This window comes from Cavenderia fasciculata (genome assembly GCF_000203815.1).
Source record: "Cavenderia fasciculata unplaced genomic scaffold Scf_EU5ZYIE01BBABR-5, whole genome shotgun sequence".
Taxonomy (NCBI): Eukaryota; Evosea; class Eumycetozoa; order Acytosteliales; family Cavenderiaceae; genus Cavenderia; species Cavenderia fasciculata.
Genome location: NW_004457690.1, coordinates 207,899 through 231,368, shown reverse-complemented (window position 1 = coordinate 231,368; position 23,470 = coordinate 207,899). Strand labels below are relative to the sequence as shown.

The 23,470-nt window shown below is 32.0% G+C and overlaps 13 protein-coding genes across 13 annotated transcripts; 5 read left to right on the top strand and 8 right to left on the bottom strand.

The window, feature by feature from the left end:
• Positions 1–701: 701 nt before the first annotated feature.
• prfB (class I peptide chain release factor) lies at positions 702–2,299 on the bottom strand (the record flags this gene model as incomplete). The annotated part of the gene is made up of 4 exons (XM_004354859.1): positions 702–906; positions 1,034–1,317; positions 1,429–2,036; positions 2,119–2,299. 4 exons carry the CDS (start codon positions 2,297–2,299, stop codon positions 702–704), a joined length of 1,278 nt encoding a protein of 425 aa, XP_004354911.1.
• A 297-nt stretch (positions 2,300–2,596) lies between these two features.
• On the top strand, positions 2,597–3,116 carry comA (actin binding protein; the record flags this gene model as incomplete). The annotated part of the gene is made up of 2 exons (XM_004354858.1): positions 2,597–2,645; positions 2,740–3,116. The coding sequence occupies 2 exons, from the start codon at positions 2,597–2,599 to the stop codon at positions 3,114–3,116; spliced, it is 426 nt and encodes a 141-aa protein (XP_004354910.1).
• A 132-nt stretch (positions 3,117–3,248) lies between these two features.
• DFA_09047 (asparaginase 2) lies at positions 3,249–3,716 on the bottom strand (the record flags this gene model as incomplete). Its single annotated transcript, XM_004354857.1, has 1 exon — positions 3,249–3,716. One exon carries the CDS (start codon positions 3,714–3,716, stop codon positions 3,249–3,251), a length of 468 nt encoding a protein of 155 aa, XP_004354909.1.
• A 75-nt stretch (positions 3,717–3,791) lies between these two features.
• DFA_09046 (putative asparaginase 2) lies at positions 3,792–5,129 on the bottom strand (the record flags this gene model as incomplete). The annotated part of the gene is made up of 2 exons (XM_004354856.1): positions 3,792–4,901; positions 5,097–5,129. The coding sequence occupies 2 exons, from the start codon at positions 5,127–5,129 to the stop codon at positions 3,792–3,794; spliced, it is 1,143 nt and encodes a 380-aa protein (XP_004354908.1).
• Positions 5,130–5,226: 97 nt separating this feature from the next.
• Positions 5,227–9,140, top strand: cut5 (BRCT domain-containing protein; the record flags this gene model as incomplete). Its single annotated transcript, XM_004354855.1, has 3 exons — positions 5,227–5,460; positions 5,548–5,820; positions 5,916–9,140. 3 exons carry the CDS (start codon positions 5,227–5,229, stop codon positions 9,138–9,140), a joined length of 3,732 nt encoding a protein of 1,243 aa, XP_004354907.1.
• Positions 9,141–9,259: 119 nt separating this feature from the next.
• Positions 9,260–10,041, bottom strand: pigH (putative glycosyltransferase; the record flags this gene model as incomplete). The annotated part of the gene is made up of 2 exons (XM_004354854.1): positions 9,260–9,537; positions 9,615–10,041. 2 exons carry the CDS (start codon positions 10,039–10,041, stop codon positions 9,260–9,262), a joined length of 705 nt encoding a protein of 234 aa, XP_004354906.1.
• A 99-nt stretch (positions 10,042–10,140) lies between these two features.
• On the bottom strand, positions 10,141–10,873 carry DFA_09043 (uncharacterized protein; the record flags this gene model as incomplete). The annotated part of the gene is made up of 4 exons (XM_004354853.1): positions 10,141–10,211; positions 10,244–10,340; positions 10,405–10,674; positions 10,793–10,873. 4 exons carry the CDS (start codon positions 10,871–10,873, stop codon positions 10,141–10,143), a joined length of 519 nt encoding a protein of 172 aa, XP_004354905.1.
• A 240-nt stretch (positions 10,874–11,113) lies between these two features.
• DFA_09042 (uncharacterized protein) lies at positions 11,114–11,986 on the bottom strand (the record flags this gene model as incomplete). Its single annotated transcript, XM_004354852.1, has 4 exons — positions 11,114–11,335; positions 11,405–11,648; positions 11,707–11,748; positions 11,817–11,986. The coding sequence occupies 4 exons, from the start codon at positions 11,984–11,986 to the stop codon at positions 11,114–11,116; spliced, it is 678 nt and encodes a 225-aa protein (XP_004354904.1).
• A 209-nt stretch (positions 11,987–12,195) lies between these two features.
• DFA_09041 (uncharacterized protein) lies at positions 12,196–12,966 on the bottom strand (the record flags this gene model as incomplete). The annotated part of the gene is made up of 3 exons (XM_004354851.1): positions 12,196–12,354; positions 12,433–12,742; positions 12,845–12,966. 3 exons carry the CDS (start codon positions 12,964–12,966, stop codon positions 12,196–12,198), a joined length of 591 nt encoding a protein of 196 aa, XP_004354903.1.
• Positions 12,967–13,255: 289 nt separating this feature from the next.
• DFA_09040 (uncharacterized protein) lies at positions 13,256–15,980 on the top strand (the record flags this gene model as incomplete). Its single annotated transcript, XM_004354850.1, has 3 exons — positions 13,256–13,424; positions 13,542–14,110; positions 14,190–15,980. 3 exons carry the CDS (start codon positions 13,256–13,258, stop codon positions 15,978–15,980), a joined length of 2,529 nt encoding a protein of 842 aa, XP_004354902.1.
• An 87-nt stretch (positions 15,981–16,067) lies between these two features.
• On the top strand, positions 16,068–20,103 carry DFA_09039 (uncharacterized protein; the record flags this gene model as incomplete). The annotated part of the gene is made up of 5 exons (XM_004354849.1): positions 16,068–16,103; positions 16,450–16,561; positions 16,754–16,786; positions 17,107–18,543; positions 18,662–20,103. 5 exons carry the CDS (start codon positions 16,068–16,070, stop codon positions 20,101–20,103), a joined length of 3,060 nt encoding a protein of 1,019 aa, XP_004354901.1.
• Positions 20,104–20,168: 65 nt separating this feature from the next.
• On the bottom strand, positions 20,169–21,689 carry DFA_09038 (uncharacterized protein; the record flags this gene model as incomplete). Its single annotated transcript, XM_004354848.1, has 4 exons — positions 20,169–20,739; positions 20,807–20,982; positions 21,086–21,353; positions 21,442–21,689. 4 exons carry the CDS (start codon positions 21,687–21,689, stop codon positions 20,169–20,171), a joined length of 1,263 nt encoding a protein of 420 aa, XP_004354900.1.
• Positions 21,690–22,211: 522 nt separating this feature from the next.
• Positions 22,212–23,438, top strand: DFA_09037 (uncharacterized protein; the record flags this gene model as incomplete). Its single annotated transcript, XM_004354847.1, has 3 exons — positions 22,212–22,682; positions 22,763–22,992; positions 23,087–23,438. The coding sequence occupies 3 exons, from the start codon at positions 22,212–22,214 to the stop codon at positions 23,436–23,438; spliced, it is 1,053 nt and encodes a 350-aa protein (XP_004354899.1).
• Positions 23,439–23,470: the final 32 nt, after the last annotated feature.

The window sequence follows — 23,470 nt, the reverse complement described above, 5'->3', positions numbered from 1 at the left end:
TCCCTATCGACCTTGCCTTGTTTGATAACTGTCCATCGTCTTTTTATGAATCGGTTGAGTTTATAAACTCGATGCCAACCAGAGTATATTGAGAGAAAACAACAAAATAATTCATTAAACACTATCCCAAAAAAGTTGATCAACGAGCGATCAAAGGTAGTTTGGGGTGGCCCCTATCTTGAAAACTATATCAACCTTCACCTTAATGTGCATTTAAGAGTCGACGAGATGGATTATCGGTAATGTACACACGATTAGTTGTTTATCGACAACCCAAAGAAAAAAAAAAAATATCAAATCTTGCTAACTTCAGAGAACTTGCAATTACCCGATTTGTGATCACCATTCTATATCTTTGCGGGTTTCATTTGATATCTTGTCAGTTTTTTCAAATTCCCCGTTTCAGTGTTAGCTTACTTGCTTGTGATCTTGAGAACAAGGATGGAGAAAAAGAAAGATGGGATGCCCAGACTAGGAAAGTTGATCTTTGATTTATTATTATTGATTGATTGACCGCCCATATACGAATTGAAATACACACGTGGTCTAGATAGCGAGTAAAGAATCAAAAGTAAAGAGGAAAGTATGATATTTGATAATAATATCAATTATTTACGAAAAAGTAGCGAGTACTGCAGTTTATATTCTTTGATATGTCGTTCTATTGGTTACCAGTCAACTGAACGATTGGTTAAGCTTGGCTAGGAGATTGAAAGAACTTCTTTAATCATTTGATCCAATTCCTCACCTCCTTGTAGAAACTCTTCAAAGTTTGAACTTTCTTGTCCTGTTCTCTGGTCTTTAATTCTTGTTTGTGGATGTTGTGTGTATACTCTATTGATTGATCCACTACCAAATCCATTAATCCCCATTTGTTCACTTCTCAAATTCTTTTCTTGTTCATCTCTAAAAGTATACAGAAAAAAGAATTAATATTAATTTCATTATTATTATTATTATTATTAATATTATTATTAATATTATTATTAATATTATTATTAATATTATTATTAATATTATTATTAGTATTTACCTTTTTCTTAATTCTAAAGATAAAAGTTTAGATTTTAAAAGGTCCATTGCAATTTGTTTGTTTTTATGTTGTGATCGTTCTTGTGAAATATTGACAGACAGGCCACTGGGAGTATGCGTAATTCGAACGGCTGACTCTGTCTTGTTTGTATGTTGACCTCCCGCTCCACTAGACCTCATTGTTTCAATCACAAGATCCCTACTAACCAAATCAACTGCCACCTTTTCATCTGCATCTGACGAAGGATAAACAAATACACTTGCAAATGATGTATGTCTTTTTCCCTAAATATTAAATAGAAAAGAATTAATTAATCCATCCATCTTTCATTTCATTTATAATTATAATAGTTTCTCTCTCTCTCTCTCTCTCTCTCTCTCTCTCTCTCTATTTACATTTGTATTAAAAGGAGACATTCTAATTAATTTATGTACACCATTTTCAGTACGTGTCCAACCGTATGCATAGGGACCTGATATCTTTAAGATAACCTTTTTGTAACCACAAATATCACCATGTGACTCATCTATTATTTGTGCATCGAAACCTCTTCTACTTGCCCATTTTATATACATTGAGGACAACATTTGTGTCCAATCCATAGAGTCTGTTCCACCTGCACCAGCATGTATTTCCATGTAGGCCGAGTCATTGTCCATATCGTTGGACATGAGTGACTTGAATTCCAATTCATTACATTGACTCATTAATTGCTCGGTTGTTGATTGAGCCTCTTGCATCATTTCTCTGTCACCAGCAGTCTTTGCCATTTTAACCAACTCAAGGTAATCTTTAAACTGAACTGGCAATTGATCAATCTGATCTACTTGTACTCTAATATGATTATACTCTTTCAACAGTGACCCAGTATCATTTTGATCGATTGTAGTTATATCAACAAGTGATCTATCATGTATAGGTTGTAACTCTTTTAATCTAATTTTCATCTTTTTATACATTGTACCATTTAATAATAATTCAATGACTCTTCTAATTTCATTCTCTTAAGTAAAGTAAAGTTAGTATGTTTTAGTTAGCAATCAAATGATAGAATATTCTATTCTGATGTATAAATGTATAAATACCTTTATTTATTGTTGTAGATGTTGAACAATAGCTTTTAAGATGATGAAGATAATCATATTTGCTATAGTTATTTACTAAACAACCTCTATAAAGTATATTACTACTCCTAGTTCTACTACTAATACTAAAACTATTAATACTATTCTTGCATCCTTTGAATATACTATTAAACATAAACATTTAATTTATTAATGTAATCGATCGAGATCATTATTATTACAAATTCGAGGACAACCTTCCAACAGACACCAGTCCTCGTAAAGATATTTATTTTTCCTAATTATTCATAAACACAAACCTTGTTTTAGAAGATTCTCCCCTAAAAAGTGACGTCACCTCGCAAATGGATCGCTGCTTGATTTAATTGATTTTAAATAAAATCCTCTCAAAGGGATGAACATAAATACCTGATGTGCGTACCTCATTAATCATTCACAAATAATCAATACTACTAATTATTTACAGATAAATACAAAGATGACACACAAGAACAAACTTCACGCTGGAGAATCGATTCACTCTAATGGTATTGTATCTCTCTCTCTCTATTATTCTCTTCCCTTTAAACTACTTTATCAATTCTTTTTCTTTTTGTACTTACTGTTTTACTTTCTTTTTAGATCACCACCACAACAGACTTGTTAGCAAGGATGGTCATTTCACTGCTATCATCCAAGATGATGGTAACTTTGTAATCTACCATGGATCAGTCTTTACTCCACCAAACTCTGTTTGGGCTTCTGGCACTGACAACAAGCACGGTCACCACGGACCATACAAGGTTATCCAACAACAAGACGGTAACCTCGTACTCTACGATCACGACAACAAGGCCTTGTGGGCTGCCGCCACCATGTTGGGTGAACAAGTCAAGGGACACGGTCCATGCACCACTGTCTTGAAGAAGAATGGTCACCTCCGTGTCAAGGATCATCACAAGACCCAACTCTATGAGTCCAAGAACCGTTCTTCCCCAGATCATGGTCATCATCATTAAATTTAAATTTAAACAATTGTATTATCACCAAATAATAAATGATTTACCAATACGAATATTTGTATATAAAAAATTGAACCAATCAAATCCAATCCTACTTGTTTGTTGGTTTATTCCTTTTTCTTATTCTTTTTAAATAGTTGTAATAGTTGATGACATTTCTAAAATTTTACCATCATTATCTTGGTCAGAGGAGGAAAGTCTTGATACCAATGATTTGGGATTATCCATTGATGATGAAATATAACCAACTACCATACTACTTGTTGTATGAGCCCAAACAAATTCAATTTCCATTGATTCATTACTTTGATTGGTATGTTTCTTTAAAGCTATAATACCTCCCAACCTTTTTTCACCATTGAATTTAAATCCATTTTCATTATACTCTTCTTCTTCCTCCTCATCCTCTTCATCTGTATCTTCTTTTTGTTCATTTGTTATCTTTGTTTTTTTCTTTTTACTTTTACAATTTACAAAATCTGATAAATAAGAAAAACAATCTTTATGAGATAGAAAACTATTTTCAAAGTAATGTTTTACTCCAATATCAGCATATTTCTTTTTAATGATTGATGTGCAACAATCCTTTGCCATCATATTTTTCATTATTTGTTCTCCTACACCTGGTGGAAAGATAAATTAAAGTTAACAAACACAAATATGACTATTTAATTAAATAAATGACGTACCTGTACAACTTGAAGCAACACCAGGGATTACAATTGAATCATCATCATCACCATCATCATTGTGATTTTTAATAATTAATTCATTTTGAGCCCAACAACCACTACCAAAGATGGCAGCTTCACCAACTCTACCTGGATGTTTAAGTGATATTCCTCCACTTGATACACCAGCTGCGACATTTCCATTCCAATCAACTACAATTGCTCCAACTGTATCATAAAGCTGTTCATCTTGATTATCATCATTATCATCATCTCCCCCTTCTTGTTGATTATATTCTTCATTTTCTCCATTCTCTTGTTCAAAATGACCTTTTATAGATTTCCAATATTCCAATTTACTTTTATGTTTTAAATAAGTTAGATTTGATTGTTGAGTGATAAGAGGATCACCAAATAATGAATTGGGATCATATGTTTCAACAGAATGATTCATAGCCCATTCTTTGGCACCACTTGCAACCAACATCAACGGTCTAACACGACCCAATGATTTGTCAGCACTCTTTTTCTGTCTCTTTACCATTTCACCAACCAATCTTATTGGATTTGTTATTCCATTAACTGCTCCTACTCCTGCCCATATTCCTCCACCACATATCATCAAACCATTATTATCAATAATATTATTATTATTATTATTATTTGGTTGTTGTTGACGATGATGTATTGAATATCTTTTCTTATCTTTACTTTGTTGTTGCTGAAAACAATTATTATTACAATGACAATTAAATTGACCATCCATTAAACTTGCATCACATTCAACTTGACCATCGAAATTGAGGTTTGAACCTTTACCTGCATTGGTCAGTGGATCATCTTCCAACATTTGAATGACAATCTCTACTATTGATGATGCACATATTGTATGTTGTTGTTGACCATCACTAGCATCACTATCAGATAGAGTTTGATAGACTATATCTTTTGATCTCTTTAAACATGAGTCTACAACATCTCTATAGGACCTTGACAACTTTTTAGAGTGATATCCAGCTCCTACATGTATCCCAATAAATAATGGATATCTCTTTTTCAAATCATCATCATCATCGTTGATACTCTTCTTCTTCTCTTGTTGTTGAGACATCTACTAATAATATTAAATAACAAATACACATATGCGCAACAGATGATGATATTACAAGTTGACCTTTGAAAATTAGATTGGTAAAACGCAAAATTAGACAGTTTTTCGCGGAAGTGCTCTTTTTTATTGATTTCTGCTGTTTTTGGTTTATTGTTCAATTTTCAAAGACATAACCAAAATTATATAGATACAGACAGATAAGATATAGTTAATATTATCTTCAGACATACAATTGTGAATAGTTTGATGTTAAATTAAGTTTTAATATATATATATAAATATAAAGAAGAAAGAGGAGGAGGGAAGAGAGATTTAAATTTAAGATATGATAGCAAAGAGACAACCAATTCAAAAGTTTAATAATAGTAATAGTAATAGTAATAATAATCATAACATAAATAATTGTAATTCAATATCAAGTATACTACAGGGAAAGAAGTTTTACTTTGATCCAGGTGTCAATAGACAAGAAGATTTACGTGATCTTATCAACTCGCATGGAGGAAAGAAAGAACTTTCACTTGCTCAATCAAACTATTATGTTTGTGAAAAAGATACTGTATGTTTTAAAAAAACATATAACATATACGAACCTCTATACGATACAATATTAACATTTACAACTTATTCTATTCATTTAATTTAGGATATAAAAGAAATTATTGAAATACCAATTATTAATAAATCATATTTAATATCATGTCTTGATAGAAAGAGACCAATGAATGAAGAGTTGATACAAGAGTATCGATTGGATACATCTATATTTGAAGGGTTTGTCGTTGCAACGTCTGGTTACGAAGAGATTGAAAATGAAATGAAACATATTGTCACTTTAATGTCTGGTCAATACAGTTATGAAGTCACCTCTGAGACAACCCATCTCATTTCTAAAAATGTTTTATCAAAGAAAACTGCTGTATGTAAATCTTTAGAAAGAAGAATATGAATATAAATATATATATCTATATTACTTTTTAAATATTAATATCTTTTTTTGTTTTTATTTTGTAGGATGCAAGAAATATAAGAGATAGAGATGGTAGACCAAAGATTAAAGTTGTAACAAATGCATGGTTAAATGAATCATATAGATGTAATAGAGATCTTACAGAAGAATACATAATACCAATATTTTATGGAGGTAGAATATGTTTGTCGGGATTTGATACATTTGAAACAAGATCGGCCGTTCAAAATGGATTGACTCAAAACGGTGCATTGTATCAGGCGAATCTAAAACAATCGGTTCAGGTGCTTATATCAAATGGAGTGATCACAGAGAAATACAAAAAAGCGTGGCATTGGGGCAAACCAATCGTCTCGGAACAATGGTTTCACGACTCTATAAAGTATGGGTATGCACAAGAGCTTGATTATTATCGATGTACTGTTGAACCACCACCCGAGTCACAAAACGACTCTTCATTTTCTGCAACCAATAATGGCAGTGCCGTCCCAACAATGGTACATCATCCAACACCAATGCCAAGAAACATCCCTTCACTTACACCAGCCAGTTTTGATTCACAACAATTTCATCAACACCAAACTATACCACCGACACTACCACCATCATATCAGCAACCACAACAAAATTTATCACAATTAGTTTTACCATCACAATATATTCAAAGACCACCTGGTAATCAATTAATTCAACAACAGCAGCAGCAGCAGCAACAATCAGATTGCGCAGCAACACAATCACAACAAAAACAACTGGTTTTGACAGATAATGCGGCCCAGTTGGACAAGGAGTTGTTTAGAGATGCTACGATTGGAATGTTGGGATTTGAAGGTGATCTAGAGACAAAAATGAGATCTTCGATTGACCAGTGTTCAAATTTTATCGAATATTCGACCGTTCCACAAACAGCATATTCAACACCATGCATCTTGCACTATCTCATGGTCAATCATGGAAATCGATATTACAGATCAGACGCCAAGAAGCTGACGGGCACACAAGTAATCACTCTTCAATGGTTTTCTGATTGTCATCGAAAGCGGAGAATTCTTCCATTTGATTTTGTGCACTACCAACCACTCAAAGAGATCAACTTTATGCCAGAGGTTTGTGTTACCGTATCTGGATTTGCCAGAAAAAGCGAGGAGTTTGTTTATACCAGGGAATTGTCTCGTCTGTTGGGTGCAAAATTCCTATACTCACTCAAACGTGATGTTACACATCTTGTTACACTTTGTGGCACCAGTAAAAAGTATCAACGAGCAAAGGAATGGGGATTGAAAATAGTCACTTTGGATTGGTTAACAAAATGCGCAAAAGATGGTAGAAGAGTACCAGAAGAAGATTATTTGGTTCAAGAAGGATCAAAACATACTTGGGAACATGCAGTAGTAGAAGAACAACCACAACAAACAATTTTATTAGATGCTCCTCCAACAGCAGCAGCAATTAAAAATACTCCACACCGAGGAGGTGGTATATTGGTTAAAAAGAATCCTCAACAACCAATGATGATGGTTCAATCTCCAATTATGCCACAAACAATATCAATGGATAATTCAACCATTACACCATCATTACCAATTTCATGTATAAATAATAGTGGTGTTGGAGTGAGTTCACAACTTGGTCATTTACTCAAAGGAGTAAATATATTTCTTTCAGAGACTCTAAAGTTGGATCTAAAGACACAGTTGACAGTATGGATTGAAAAGATGGGAGGAGTGGTTGCAAGTGACCACTTTTCCAACATTACACATTATCTCACCGAGAGAATCGATATGGAAGAGAAACGAAAAATATTGGGTAATTGTAAAGCAGTAGCACCAGAATGGCTCAAAGACAGTTTTTACGCGCACAGAGTATACGATGAGGAGCTCTATCAACCACTACTCCCCGAAAAGAAACTAGATGAAGATGACAATGAACATGGTATTGTACACTCACTCAGTCGAGAACCAAAAAGTCAACTCTTTACTGGGTCTGCACCAGATTCTCTTCGTCAAAAAGGTAGTGGTAGTCAAAAGGATATAAAAGAAGAGGAAACAGGAGATGAAAAACAAGAAAATAGAACAGACTCTAGTAAACCTGCAGTGGTATTTACACAACCACAAACACAACCATCAAGTATTGGAAAAATCGTTGCTGCTTTGGAACTACTTCCTAGTCAATCTCAATTTGCAGTACCCAATCCAAAAACAGTCGTCCCAAGTAAATCATCATTGTCAAGTACGAAAAAAGGTGTAAAGAGATCAAATAGTGGAGCACATGTCCATCATCATCATACCTCTTCTTCCTCGTCGAGTAAAAAATCGTCCATGTCTATCATGGACATTGAGAATCTTGCCGAAGGTGTCAGTGAAGATGGAGATGCTAGTGGAGAATCAGATGATGATGACTCTTCTGGTGATGAAAATTCCCAACGTGTTACCTATGGTGATAATGGTGTAAAGAGAAAACGTAGAGATCCAAAGACTCCTCCTATTAATATCAATGCAAACAATAGTTCAACTACAAATATAACCACCACCACCGCTACCGTTACTAATAATAATAATAATAATACTGTAAATAATACCAACACCAATACCAATAATAATAGACCAGCAACTGGACTAGCAGAGATATTAAAAGGAACTGTTAAATGGATTCTATTCTCTGCATTTGATGTAGCACCATCTGCCGAAATCAAAGCATCACTTCAATCGACAGCCATTGGATTTAGAATGTGCGAATCGGCGTTTATAGTTGGAAAGACATCACATTTAATTACACCAACACCCAAACGATCGGAAAAGTACATGGCGGCATGTGCCGCAGGTGCGTGGATATTGGTACCTTCGTTTGTGGATGCATGCATTCAACAACAAAAATGTGTAGAAGAAACAGACTATGAATGGACACGAGATATGTGTGACCAAGAGAAACTAGTCAATCCCCAATCCACCACGCTTTCATTTGCACAGGCTGCACGAAACTGTCGAATGGCAGTAGCACAGAAAAACAGACCTATCTTTTCAAAGGCTGTCTTTCGAGTGACCAGTTATCCAGATCCCAAGAAATCACTCGATCTTTGGTGCGACATTATCAGAGCGGGTGGAGGTACAATAGTCATGCAAGGCGAATCACCTCCACCAGGTACAACCATCACTCATGCCCTCTTTAAAAAAAATGATACCCGTTCAAAAGAAGTAGAACCAAATATCAAAATCATCAGTGATTCTGAATTAACTATTTGTTTAATTGATGGTAAACATTTAGTTGATTAAAAATAAATCAAAAAATATAAATATATTTGTAAATATTCCAAAACAAAACAAATCCAAATAATATTGATTGATTGATTGATAATATCTACTCTATTTCTTTTCGCTTTCTCTATTTCTATTTATTCTTCACTTTCACCATAAATTAAAGATCTAGTTCCACGATAAACCTTTAATAGAATATTGATACGAGGTATAAGATCTTCAAATGCCAAAATCATCTTTGATTTGCCTTCAACTATAAATGCCATGTAAAATGTAACGCTGTATCTTGATATACCTTCATTGATCACAATCGATTGTATCTTTGTCTTGTCGATAAATTCCACCTTGTTAAAAAACTTTAAATAATATTTTCTTGTTAATTGTACACCAAGTTCTCTCATTATTACCATTGATTCTAAAAGGAGGAAAATAATAAATCAGTAAATATAATAATTATATTTGTTCTATATTTGTCTTTTTCTTTCTATTTACCTTCTTGAGTAATCATTAACTTTAAAAAAAATCTTGTTGCTATTACAACAATCAAGAGTAACATTGAAAAGGATTTAAAAGGTTGATAAGAGTAATGATAGTGATAGAGTGAACAAATGACCAACATCACCAAGAGAACATAGTCAAATGTATATATAACCGATCCTCTCTTTCTCCTAACCTTGTATTCTCTGACATCATTGTTTATATATATACATTCGAATAGATAGTTTCGATCTTTAACTATATTGTTGATATTATATGAATTATTATTATTATCTATTAAATTATCTAATGATTGATCAACAATATCATCATTGTTGTTTGTTATATTGTTTGTTGTTGTCGTCGTCGTCGTCGTCGTCGTATATGTAGTAGTTGTATTATTACTACTACTACTATCTTCTATTATTTTATTATCTGTCATTTTAGAGTTAAAAGTCTGCAATGAATGATCGATCGCTGAACATAACAAGACTGTGATTTTCAATTTTAATTTATTAAAATATTTTATTATCAAGGATGTTTAATAATCTTGAGAACCACAACTATCATCATCACTACTTATTTCTTCACTACTAATATCTTCCTCTTCATCTTTAATAGATAATTTTGAGAATCCACCATACCTCTACCACCAGAGGATGGAATGATAATACCATTAAATAAATCTTCCAATTCTCTATCTTTGGAAATACCTATTTTAATAAGAACTGGTAACAATCTCTAAAATTAATCAATCCACAAATATTAATACTGGTAGGTATAAATAATCACTTTAAATACTTACAATTGTATTATATTGTATAGCTACTTTGATAGATACTCCTAGTACACAAGTAACTAAATAGTCCAACATTGCAGATAGATGGATACCACAACTTTTTGGGAAATTATTAAACAACTTTGATTCTTTCATATCTTGTAAACAAAAACTTGGTTGAAAGTACAGTTCTTTAGGGTTATCTAATGATTTAATTCCATGGTCAATGGCTCCTTTGGCAAGATCACCAGAAAGTACCAATCTAGTAGCACTTTGGAAATCTTTTAAACTCTTCCTCTATTTGATTTTACCATCAATTCATGTGCTTTAACCATAAATCTTTGATTGATATCACTATATAGATTTTGAAGATGTATATTAGTATTTTAAAACATTCAACGTTTGGTAAACTTACATTATCATACAACTTAAACCTAATGGAGATATTGACATTTCTGTTACTTTGAATTGGTGGTGACATATTAATTGATTTCATTATTCTTTGTATTTTCATATATCTATTTAAATTCTTACTTTTTATATTTACCATGATTATTTATTTATTTATTTATTGGAGCTCTCTCTCTCTCTCTCTCCTCACCCTCCCCTTTTATAGAGAGAGAGAAAGGAAATGACATGTGAGGTTGGGTAATTTTAATTATTTAATTTATTTATTTGGATCAATAATAGATTGAATTGTTCAAATAAAAGAAAATGTAATTGATTATTACTATTGCTATTCACCATCTTTTAGATCAACAATTTGATCTTTAAGGGTATACTGCTGATCATCATTAACTATAGTAATTTGATTGATGGAAATATTTTCTTTAGCAACGATAGTTAATTCAGAAAAGTTAAAGGTAATGGTTTCAGCAGAAATGGTGGAACCGTGGAATAAATGTTCTAAATCACTGTCTTTGGAAATAGCTCTTCTTATATGTTCTGGTTCTATCATCTAATATTTAGAAAAAAAAACAAGATGGTTTAGTCATATAGAAAATAAATGCATATATATTTTGCATACAGATTTGTTGTTATCTTGTTGAGCTATTTTGAGAGATAATTCCAATAGTCTAGTCACTATATATTCCATTATACCAGCCAAATAAATGCTACAATTGAAAGGATCACTATCAAACAACATTGATTCTTTCATATCTTTTTTACTCCATTTCGATTTGAATAAAAGGTCTTGAGGCTTGACAACGGCTGCCATTCCATTGACAACAGCATTTCTTGCAAGGTCACCAGAAAGTAACAAACTAACACTAATTTGGAAATCTTTGGGTTGTACTTTTTACCTTTTTTGTCTTGTTTGATAAAAACATCAATTCATGTGCTTTAAACATTAATCTTTGATTCACATCACTTAAAAAAATAAATGAAATAAATATATAAATTTGATTTGATTTGTATTCCTTTTAAAAACTTCTAACCTTTTCATACTATGAATACATTCTATACTGCCCTGGGAAAGAGTGATAGGTTCTAAAGAAGAAGAAGAAGAAGTATCTCCTGGTTGTTGTTGTTGTAAAGATAAAATAATATTTTCATATACCTTTTTTATTTTCTCTACTCTACCAATACTATTAATAGTATTTACCATTATTATTATTATTCTTATATATATCTATTATGTTTTTTGTATCAACTATGAATAGTTGTCGATAGAACTATCTATGTTTTTTTAAATAAATATATTCAAAAAGAAAAGAAAAGGTTACAATAATTGATTATTATTATTATTGGAAAAAATATTATCTACCATCTGATCTGATTGGTAGATACCTATTTTCATTTTTCTAGTCCCTCTTATTATTCGGGGGTATGACAAATTTCATTATCATTATAATTATCATCATTTTGAAGACTAGATAATTTTGAAAATGAACCAATCTCATCAAAACCATTAAATAAACTTTCTAATTCATTGTCTTTGGAAATTCCCAATTTAATATGTTCTGGTTCCAAAATCTATAAATAACAAAAAGGACTTTTAGTATGAATGGAAATAAGCAATTGTTTCAAAATAGATAAATTATTTATATTTACAGTTCCTTGTTGTTGTTGTTGTTGAACCACTGTTAAAGATAATTCGAGTATGTGAGTGACTATGCTTTCCAACATTGCGGCTAGATAGATACCACAATCTTTTGGTACCCTATAAAACAACATTGATTCTTTAATATCTTGTATACTCCAACTTGGTTGAAATAAAAGGATTTCAGGTTTGATAATAGATTCCATTGCATGAACAATAGCATCCTTTGCAATTTGTCCAGAAAGTACTATTCTGGCACCAATTTGGAAATCTCTAGTACTTGGTACTTTTCTTTTCTTTTTTATTGTTAATTCATGTGCACTTTTAATTAATCTTTGATTGAGATGACTATGATGTACACAAATACAAAGAAAGACATTAGAGAAATATATTCAATAATCGTATAACACTTCTCGTACATACAATATAATACTTTGAATATATTGTATACTAGCTTGAGAAAGTGTGATAGGTACTAGATAGAGTGCAGAACAAGAACTTGGTTGTTGTAAAGATGAAACTATATTTTCAAGTACTTTTTGCATTATTATTCTATATTCTTTAAAGTTGTAATAATGAATGTGGAATGAATGAATGAACTATCATGTTTTTATATGTCATATATATATATAGTTATTTGAAATATTGTACATCTTTATGAATCATCTGATTGGTGAGAGTGGCTCTTTCTAAATTAATGTGGTCCTTGATTTTATTTATTTATTTTAATTTTTTTTTCACAAAAACGAACGAAAGTTTCGTTAATTAAAAGATAGAGAGAATACTTCATTGTTGTTATTATTATTGTTTTATTTGTCAAAGAAGGAAGAAGATATGTCAGACAAGAAGAATAATAGTGGTAGCGGAGTCATTACAGACAATCGTTTCAAAAAAGCACAGTTTGATCCAAAGTTCAAACTTCGTAGAAGAAAATTAGATAATGCTATTCAATCAGACGATCGTTTCTCAAAGGCTTTAGCTTCAAAGAGATTTAATGAAAAGAGTATGTTACATCTCGAAGAGAGATATATGTATATATATGATATTTAAAAGAATAGAGATCTAATACATCTTCTCCATTATTATTTCTTACCTCTTTTTATATATTTATATATAATAGCTCAAGTTGATCTTTATGGTAGAAGATTTGAGGAGAGTGACGATGAAGAAAAGGATGAGGTAGCAGAGAAACCAGTAAAGAGCAAAGTTGTTGCTCAAAAGAAAGTAGATTCTACTACTACTAAAAAGACTGCTGCTGTCGCTGTCGTTGCTGCACCATCAACAAAAGCAAATAATAAGAAACAAGCAGCAACACAACAAACAAAGGCTGCAACACCATCAGATAACAGATTCAATATTCCTCAAAAATGGAAAGATTCAAATTTAGTTGAAGAAGATGAAGAAGAGGAAGAAGAAGAAGAAGAAGAAGAAGTACCAGTCTCAAAGAAACAACAACAACAACAACAACAACAAAATAACAAAAAGAACAATACTCCAGTAGTTGTTGATACAAAGAAAAAACAATCAAAACAACAAGTTGTCCAAGAAGAAGAAGAACAAGTAAATAGTGAAGATGATGAAGATAAAAGAGAATTATTATATGGTGGTTTTGATTACAACTCTGATACTGAAAGTAGTGATGAAGAAGGTGTCATTGAAGATGAAATAGAAGAAGAGGAAGAAGAAGAAGTAAGTAAAGCAATATATTATATATATATATATATATTTAGAATATATGTTTATTAATTTATTATTTTGTTTTTCCTAGGATGTACCAAGAGGAGATGCATCAAAGAGATTTGCAGTATTAAATTGTGATTGGGGAAATTTTACATCAAGAGATTTATTCATTGTATTTAATTCATTTACACCAAAGAATGGTAGAATTGAATCGATTACTGTGTATCCATCAGACTATGGTTTGAAGCAAATCGAGTTGGAGAAACAGTCTGGTCCAAACCGTGCCATTTGGAATGACAATAAAAAGAAGCAACAAACCGACTTGGAAGAACAATCAAGAGCATCTATTGCTGCCAAAGCATCACTCGAGTATGACAGAAGAAACGATGCCGAGTCATTGGATGGTGACGGATTCGATTTGGAAAAGTTACGTAAATATGAAATGGACAAGTTGAAATACTTTTATGCCGTTGTACAATGTGACAGCGTAGAGACTGCCAACGCCATCTATGACGAATGCGATGGTTTGGATATTGGTGAGACTGCCAATACTCTAGATCTCAGATTCGTGCCAGACGACCAAGTATTTACCAATGAACCACGCGACACTTGTACAGATATGCCACAGTCTGGTCCCAACCTCGAGTTCCAAACCAATGTACTCAAGGGTACCTCGGTTGACTTTACATGGGATGTTGACAAAACAAGAAGAAGAAAGCTTACTGGTACATTCAACGACTTTGAAGAAGACGACATCAAGACATACTTGGCCGAGCCAGAAGCATCATCCGACGAAGGTGAAGAAAAAATGTCAAGATTAAAGTTGAGAAACAAGTATCGTTCACTATTGTTTGGTAATGATAATGATGATAATTTGGTTCAAGAAAAGGATGATCTTAAAGTTACTTTTAAATCTGCTCTTGATGATGGAAATGAAAATCAAGATGAAGATGAAGAGGAAGAGGATGGATTCACTATTAAATTCTCTGATCAAGAAGGTGGACAAAGTAGTAGCGAAGAAGAAGAAAGTGATGATGAAAGTGAAGAACAAGAAGAAGATAGTGACGATGAAAGTGGAGAAGAAAACAGTGAAGTTGAAACTGATTCAGATTATGATGATAGTTGGCAAAAGGAATTACAATCAATGGATTCTGATGATGATGCTACAATGAAGGAGATTACTATCAACACTGACCTCAACTTGGTCGGTAAAAAGCTACTCAAGGACAAGGAGAAACGTGAAAACAGTAATGTATGGAACGACTATTTGGAGAAACGTAAATCAAAGAAATACGAAAAGAAACATGAAAAGAAGGTTCGTGAACAAGAGGAGGAAAGACGTGCCCAGGAAGAAGAGAAACGTAAAAAGAAGGGTCCAAACGAACAGGAAAAGAAACAAATTGCAGAACTCGAGTTGCTCATGCTCGAAAGCAACCAAGACAAGAACAAAGGATTCAGCAAAAAGGATCTTCAACGTGAACACAAGGAAAATACAACTGGCAAGAAGAAAAACAAAAAGAACAAGGGTGGCAAAAAGAACGAAGACGACGATGACACTGAATCTTTCAAGATTGATGTAAAGGATGCTAGATTCCACTCGTTGTTTGTCAAACCAGAGTTTGCTATCGATCCAACCAATCCAAAATACTCAAAGACCAATGCCCTCAAGGAAATCCTCGAGGAAAAGAAACGTAGACGTGAAGAGACAAAGAATGACTTCAATTCAGATTTGAAAAAGATGAAACCAACTACAGAAACTAATAATAATAATAATAACGGTACCGCTTCAGATTTGGATAGATTCAAGGCAATGACAAAGAATATTCAAAAAAATACTCAAAAGATGAATGATAAGAAAGCAACTTTAAAGAAAAATTAATCAATAAAGAATTGGTAATAGTTGTAAATCAAATCGGTATGAGACAAACTTTCGAAAGGTGTTAAGGATACACAATATATTAAAAAAATGGCTCAACCCCATATAAAAAATGATTGGTTCAATGTTTAAGAAATAGGAAAGGTTTGAGGTTCAACGTGTTTATTGTTTGAGGAATTAAAAAAATATTGGGTGGTATGACATCTCAAGTTTAGAGGATAGCGAATATGTTTTATTATTTTGGAGGTCAATCCAATGGTAAATCAACTTTATTGAAATATTGGTTGATTTGATAGATATCTGCTATCTCGAAAGTTATGCTATCCAATCCAATAAAAAACCCATTGGCAATTTTCAAGAATGTTCTTAATTATCCAAAATTGTTTGAGCAAATTAAAGGTGTCATTCATTTCATCTGATGATACCAATCTCTATTGATTGTAAATAATTATTTCCTTTTTTCATTTTCCAGGTTCTTCTTGAAAATTCTTTTCAGCATTCATCTCTTCCAATAAGATATCTACCTTATAATTTGGTTGAAGCCAGAGAAAGAGAGAAAATGATCTTATTGGAAGAGATAAATGGTGAAAAGAACAGTCCAATGCGAAGACCTCTCGTGAAATTGGGGTTTCATCTCGAAAATTGGGAAAGGGTTTAAATGGTCTTAGACTTCCATCTACTATAAATCTATCTACCATTTTTGTTCTTTTGTTGTTGCTTGATTCTTTTGTCCAGCTTCAATTCCTTCTTGTATGGATTGGGTTTATTTTTTAAAGATGACGATTGTGGTTTAAGGCATTGTGATTGTTGTTTATCTGAGAGCTGTTGTAAATTTGTAACAAATTCTGTAAAGGAGTTGATTGTTCTAACAAGATCTCTGGAATTTGTTGAACTTATTGTAAATTGCTTGAACTCAATTCTGTGTCCACTGATGGATCCAATCAATAATCATTGATCATTCTTTTTGCAATTTTTTATTATTGATTGTTGTGTGAACTTGTGTGTGTGTGTGTATAAGTGCTGGTGTGAGCAAAAACAAAATGAGACATGGGAAGGTGTTATTGCTCACTGTTCATCCATTCATTCTTTAATGGATGTAGAGTTTTTTTCTCATAGTTTATAAAATTAGATCTCGAGGATAGGATGCAATTACCATTTATAATTCAATCAAAAATTATTTATTTATCTTGTTCCAGAAAACACCAGCAGCATCATTTAAAGATAACCGATCTATTTAAAATAGCTGGTGTATCAAAGAAATGGAGGGAAACTGTAAAAAGAAATATGAGTGCGTCATATCCACTCTTATTTAATCCATTGGTACATTGTATTAGTGAATTCAAACAACACAGTTCCAATCTACTTTGTCTGTTTGGTAATCCCCAAAAGATAAGTTTAGATAATAGTAAAGACAGAGATTATGATCGATTCAAGAGTCGTATGCAATTTAAAAGAAATTTAAATTTCATTGGTTCTCAAGAGCAGACACAATGGTTCATTAATACATTCCTACAAGAAATTCATACGATAGAGAATATAGCAATTTATAAACACTCTATTTGTTTTCTCAATCAAGTATTCAAGTGTCAACTACCTAGTCTAAAGTTACTAGATTTCCAATCAGCAGAGAAATCCTATTATTTGATGAATCATCTTTTAATAAATAAGGATCATTCTCATTCAATCAATCATACAGTGGTATCCAATATTGAATCTATGACTATATCACTGTGTCATTTAGATTGGTGTAGAAATCTAAACCACTTTCAAAATTTAAAGAGTTTGGATTGTACAATCAATGAAGAATTTATTGGAACTATGTCGACCAATATTCCACAGTCTGTTACCAACCTATCCATTTCAGTCATACCAAGTAGTACCATCGAATCTCCAACTATTCGTATTCCACCAAACTTTCTACCCAAGTCGTTACATTGTCTAAAATTAGGGTGTCATTCAAAATCATTTGAAATCGATCACCTTTTAGATTGTATTTCAAAACTTGGCAATACATTTGAAAAGTTGGATTATAGAATCGATATTGACCATCTATCACTACCATATCTCAAAGATACTAGAATGAAAGATATTCAAATTAAAGTATCAAATAATGTAGAGAGATACTTGATCAAAGAAGCTATATTATCATCAACCATTCAAAGACTTGATATTGAAATGGAAAACATATCAGATTCATCTTTTGGAATTCTAACAGCTCTGTTATTGGATAGTGAGTTAGACAATTTAGAATATCTAAAGATTCGGTCATCAATGAATGATAATGATGATTTGGATCAAGTATCAGCAGATGATAAATTAATAACCAATTTCATTGTATTGGTAATTACCCAACTTAAATCACTCAAAGAGTTTTCAACAACAATCATACCATCAAACTTTGCCAACAACCAAGTTGAAATGAAAGAATGGTCCAATCAAATAATTAATTCCCTTCAACAAAGCAAATCAATTAAATTTATATCACTCAATAACTTCTTTCAAGATAATAATAATAATAATAGTATGTCTATTCCAAAATCATTATATTCATTACCCTTTATGGGAGGTATAGATATTTTCAACCTTAATAATATTAATTATCATGATATTAAAAGATACCCAATTTTAAAAATTCTCAAACAAATAAATCATTCATAGATAGATATATAAAATGAATAATCAAGAGATATTATTACCATTTATAATACAATCAAATATTATTTATTTATCATGTACTAGTAGAATTAGATATCAGCACAAAAATGTAAATACAAAGATTAAAGAGTTGTTTGGTATTGCTGGAGTATCAAAACAATGGCGTGAATTGGTAAAGAGATGGGTTAAAGATGTCATCCCACTAACTTTCTCACCAATGTTACACGAGATTGAAGAGTATTTGCAACATACTGCTCATCCACTCTGTCTGTTTGGTAGTACTCAAAAGATTGATCTTTTGGGGTCACCCAATCGACTAGAAAAGTTTGTTCAACTCATGACCAAAGATCAAACACAAGACGATGGTGGCAGTGTATCAGACTTTCTAGATGGTATCTCTTCCATCGATCTTAGATATTTAAACACCAAATCAAAAGACTCTAAACCATTCATACATCTACTTTTTCAATACCCACTACCAAACCTAAAATCATTGAAAATGCCAGAGATCAATACATTTGAACAAGACAAGATTCTATTTTATTCGGGTGGTCTTGTTGACCCGTTGGTTCAACTTGAATCGCTCACCATTACTATTGACGATTCAGATGATATTGATTGGTGTTTAGTATTGAAAGAATTTAAATGTTTGACCAAATTGGAGATTACATTGAACAAAACATACCTATCTCTTGAAACTATCTTTTCAAGTGTTCCACCAACCGTCACTGACTTTTGTCTACGTACACTTATCCAAATCAACAATCAATCGATTTCACTTGGCTTTCTACCACCATCCATTCAAACTTTAAAGTTACCTAGACTCATCTTCCAACACCATATCCAAGATTTGTTAAATTATACTCTCTCAAGCAACATCGGTAAATTAGAGTATCAAATTGATATCAATAGTCAGTCTCTATCAGTTCTATCACAAACCAAAATGAAATCAATTAAAATCAAATTATTTCAAGATACACATTGTCAACCTACCCAAGCAATCCTTTCATCATCAATTGAAAAGATTCATATAGAATGTGATTTGGGTGAAAAGTCACTCTCAATTCTCCAAACCATGTTGACAAACCTACCAAACCTCAAAGAACTGGTCTTACAAATTTCAAAAACAGACCAAACTCTTGAAATTCTGTTTGGTCTACTCACACAACTCATCAACCGGTCAAAGCATGTCAAAAGGGTAAAAATCATTAGTACTCCCTATTTAACATTTCCACAAGGCAATCATATAGTCACTACCTACAATCAATTACTAGATGCATTGGTACAAAGCCAATCAATTTATGAATTTAAATATTTCCATCAATCGTCAAAGAGTACCACATCTACATCATCATTCAACTTTTATACACCAATCAAACTGCCATTAGTTGCAACTGACAATCGTTATGAATTACAAATATACAATACAAATAATTTAAATATTGATATTATTAATATTAAAAAGATTTAAATAAATAAATAAATATTTGATTATTTCTTTTTTTTGTTATTATAAGTATTATTTTATTTTTTAATTTATTGAAGATGATTTGGTAAAGAATTGTAGGTACGTGGTTGCCATTCGCCGATACGATCAGCAGCATAATCTAGAGAGGAGATTTCATTATTTAATAGATCAAATGTTTCCAAACCCATTGTGATATTTTGTTTGTTCATTTCACGGAAGAAGGCACCGAGTTGACGCTTGGAAGTGGTAGATGATTTATGGAAACCACTGATATCAAAGGCACGTTGGTGACCTTGTTCGGACCAGGTCTTGCCGAGTTCAGAGAGGTTGATGTGATCGATATCCTTTGAAGAGGTTTCAAACGAGTCGACAATCTCTTGAGCAATGTCTTGTTGGTTGGCAAATACGCTGTCGAGTTGCTCCAATTCATTGGTCATTTTCAATTGTTTGTAGATTTGTGCCAAGTTGGTGGCAGCTGCTCTCACCATTTCATTGTCATTGCCAAATGATCTTTGGAATCCGTTGAATGCCGATTTACTCAATTCAACAGCTTCATCAAATTTACCTTGGTGACAAAGTAATGCCGACAAGTTATGTTGAGCAAAATATATTCTTTCATCTGTTGATTTAATTGTTGAACTAAATAGAATAGAAAAAAGAATTAAAATCTATAATACATTTGTTTGATTGTTTTTTGTTGGGTTACCTTTGGAATAATGAAATTGCCTTTCTAACACTATCAACTGATTCTTCCATTCTATCGGTACATGACAACAAATCTGCATAGTTTAATAAAGTAGATCCATAGAAATTATTGTCTGATTCACTTTCCAAAAGTTTAATTGATTCTTCATAATAGTTTTTAGCACTTTCATATTGATGCTAAAGAAAGAAAGAAAGAAAAGAAGGATGGATGTTAGATTTCACACTCTTGTGTTGTTTGTTTGTTTGTTTGTTTGTTTGTGATCATCATATCAAATCATACCTTTTCATGAGAAATGGTAGCCAAATGAGAGGTAATATAACCCTTGACCAAAGAAGATTCTTCACCAATTAATCTTTGAGCACCAAGTAAAAGAGTCTCTGCCTTTTCAAACTCTCTAGTTTCAAGAAACATTTCAGCTCTATTGACAAGATTGAGACATTTCTCGGCTACAGATACTTGTGTTGGTTTCTTGACTTGAATATCGATTGTTTCCTTTTTTAATGTGTAAAAGTCTGATAACTTCTTATTGATATCATTTAAATGTTTTCTTTTTTAATGATGAATGAATGAATGATTAATTAATCAATGTTAATACTAATGATTGATTGATCAATCAGATCTGTGTCTATATTTACTCTATAGTGCTAACGCTGTCATTGGCCAACCATTCATTGCTTGACTTTTCATTTGAAGCTTTGAGAAGAATAGCTTCTTCAAATGTATATATCTTAGATTCTGCATTCTCTTGATCGATTTCCTTTTCTGTCTTTGGTGTAGTAGAAGAGATTGAAGCTTTCTTTGTTGCAAATGATCTACTGTTGTTGATATAGGCAACTCTCTTGAGTGCACTCTTTGTGGTTGATCTAACTAATGATTGTAACATGATGATTACTTAATCTTGAGACTGCCCTTGTAGTACAAGCAAATGTGATCACTCTCTACTCATATGACTATAAAAACGAATGATTGCACTCCTCACACAATGAAGACCATTTTTTTGTATTTTTTTTTAGTTTCTTTTTTTTTTTTTGAACGAAAGCTCATCATGTGATAAAAGGGGTATTTTACATTAATTATACAAATACTCAAACATTTAACATATATGTTAGTGTGAATATCTCAAAATAATAATTATTATTAGTAGTAGTAATAGTCGTCGTAGCAGATGATGGTGGTACACCATCCTTGATAATGAAGAAAGGAAAAGAGTTTGATTCTCCACTGATAATGCTCATAAAATTATTTCTTTTTTAAATCTTGCCTTTTTCTTCTTGTCGCCATCGATTGAGCAAGGATCAAAGAATATATTAAAAACAATGACACAATTGAAATCTATTATCAAGTCAGTTATTATCTCTTTTTTAATGTAGCATATAATTTAAAAGAAAAGAAAAGAAAGAAAGAAATGGAGGATTTAATTAGTCAATTACAAGATTTATTCCCAAGTTTATCGATTGATAAAGCAACAACAGTATTGAAGAATCACAACAATGATGTAGAAGCTTCAATCAATCATCTATTAACATCATCACATGATGGTGATAGTAATGATGATAATGCTGCTAATATTCAAGATATTGGACAACAATTCAAAGATGAACTCAAAAGAGAAGAACAAGAGAATGAAAGATTACTTTTAGAGTTGTTAAACAAAGAGAATGATGAGACCAACAGTCAAGTCAATGAAAAGAAACAACATACTTGTAGTATATGTTATTGTGACAATCTCATTGGTGAATTCTATATTATGGATGAATGTGAACATCGTTTCTGTCTTGACTGTGTCAAACAAAACTATGAATACCAAATCAATTCTGGTTTTCCAAATGTTAAATGTCCTCAAACTACTTGTAAGAAAATTATCTCTTATGATGAAGTATGTACACAAATCAAATAATAATAATAATAATAATGATAGTTTATTGACTTTCCATCAATTGATTTAATTTAATTTAGGCAAAACAAATCCTATCAGATAATAAACCATTGTTTGAGAAATATGATCAACTTTTGTTAAAGGTTCATATTGAAAAGGATGTAAATGTAAGATACTGTTCGTTCCCAGATTGCAAGAATGCAATGATTATTCATCCAGGTGCTACCGATATTATTTGTCTTGAAGATGGATACTCAACTTGTCTCAAGTGTCGTGAACCTTCTCATTATGAAATGACTTGTGAAGAATGGTAACTCTAAACTATAAATATATATATATATATATATATATAAGGTATGAAAATAATCTACCATTTATTAATCCTATCTTTCTATTTATTTTAGGGTCGAAGTAAAAGAATATCTTAGCAATTTAACAGTTGTTGATGATGGTCAAGACAAACCACTTAAACATTATGTTCCATCTCCAAGTCGTAGAGTACGTCCATTTTGGATGAACAGAAGATGGATTAGTACCGAACACTGGACCACGCAAAAAGCATTGGATAAACTCACTCGAGAGTTTATCAGATATAATACTAGAACCTGTCCCACTTGCAATCTCATCATCGAAAAGAATGGAGGATGTCATGACATGACGTGCGTGTGTGGTCAAAGATTTTGTTATGGTTGTGGACAAGATAGAAGTAAGCATGAGGATAGATATCCATGTCATCATACTGTTAATATATTTTAAAAAAACAAAAACGTACCCTCTCTCTCTCTCCC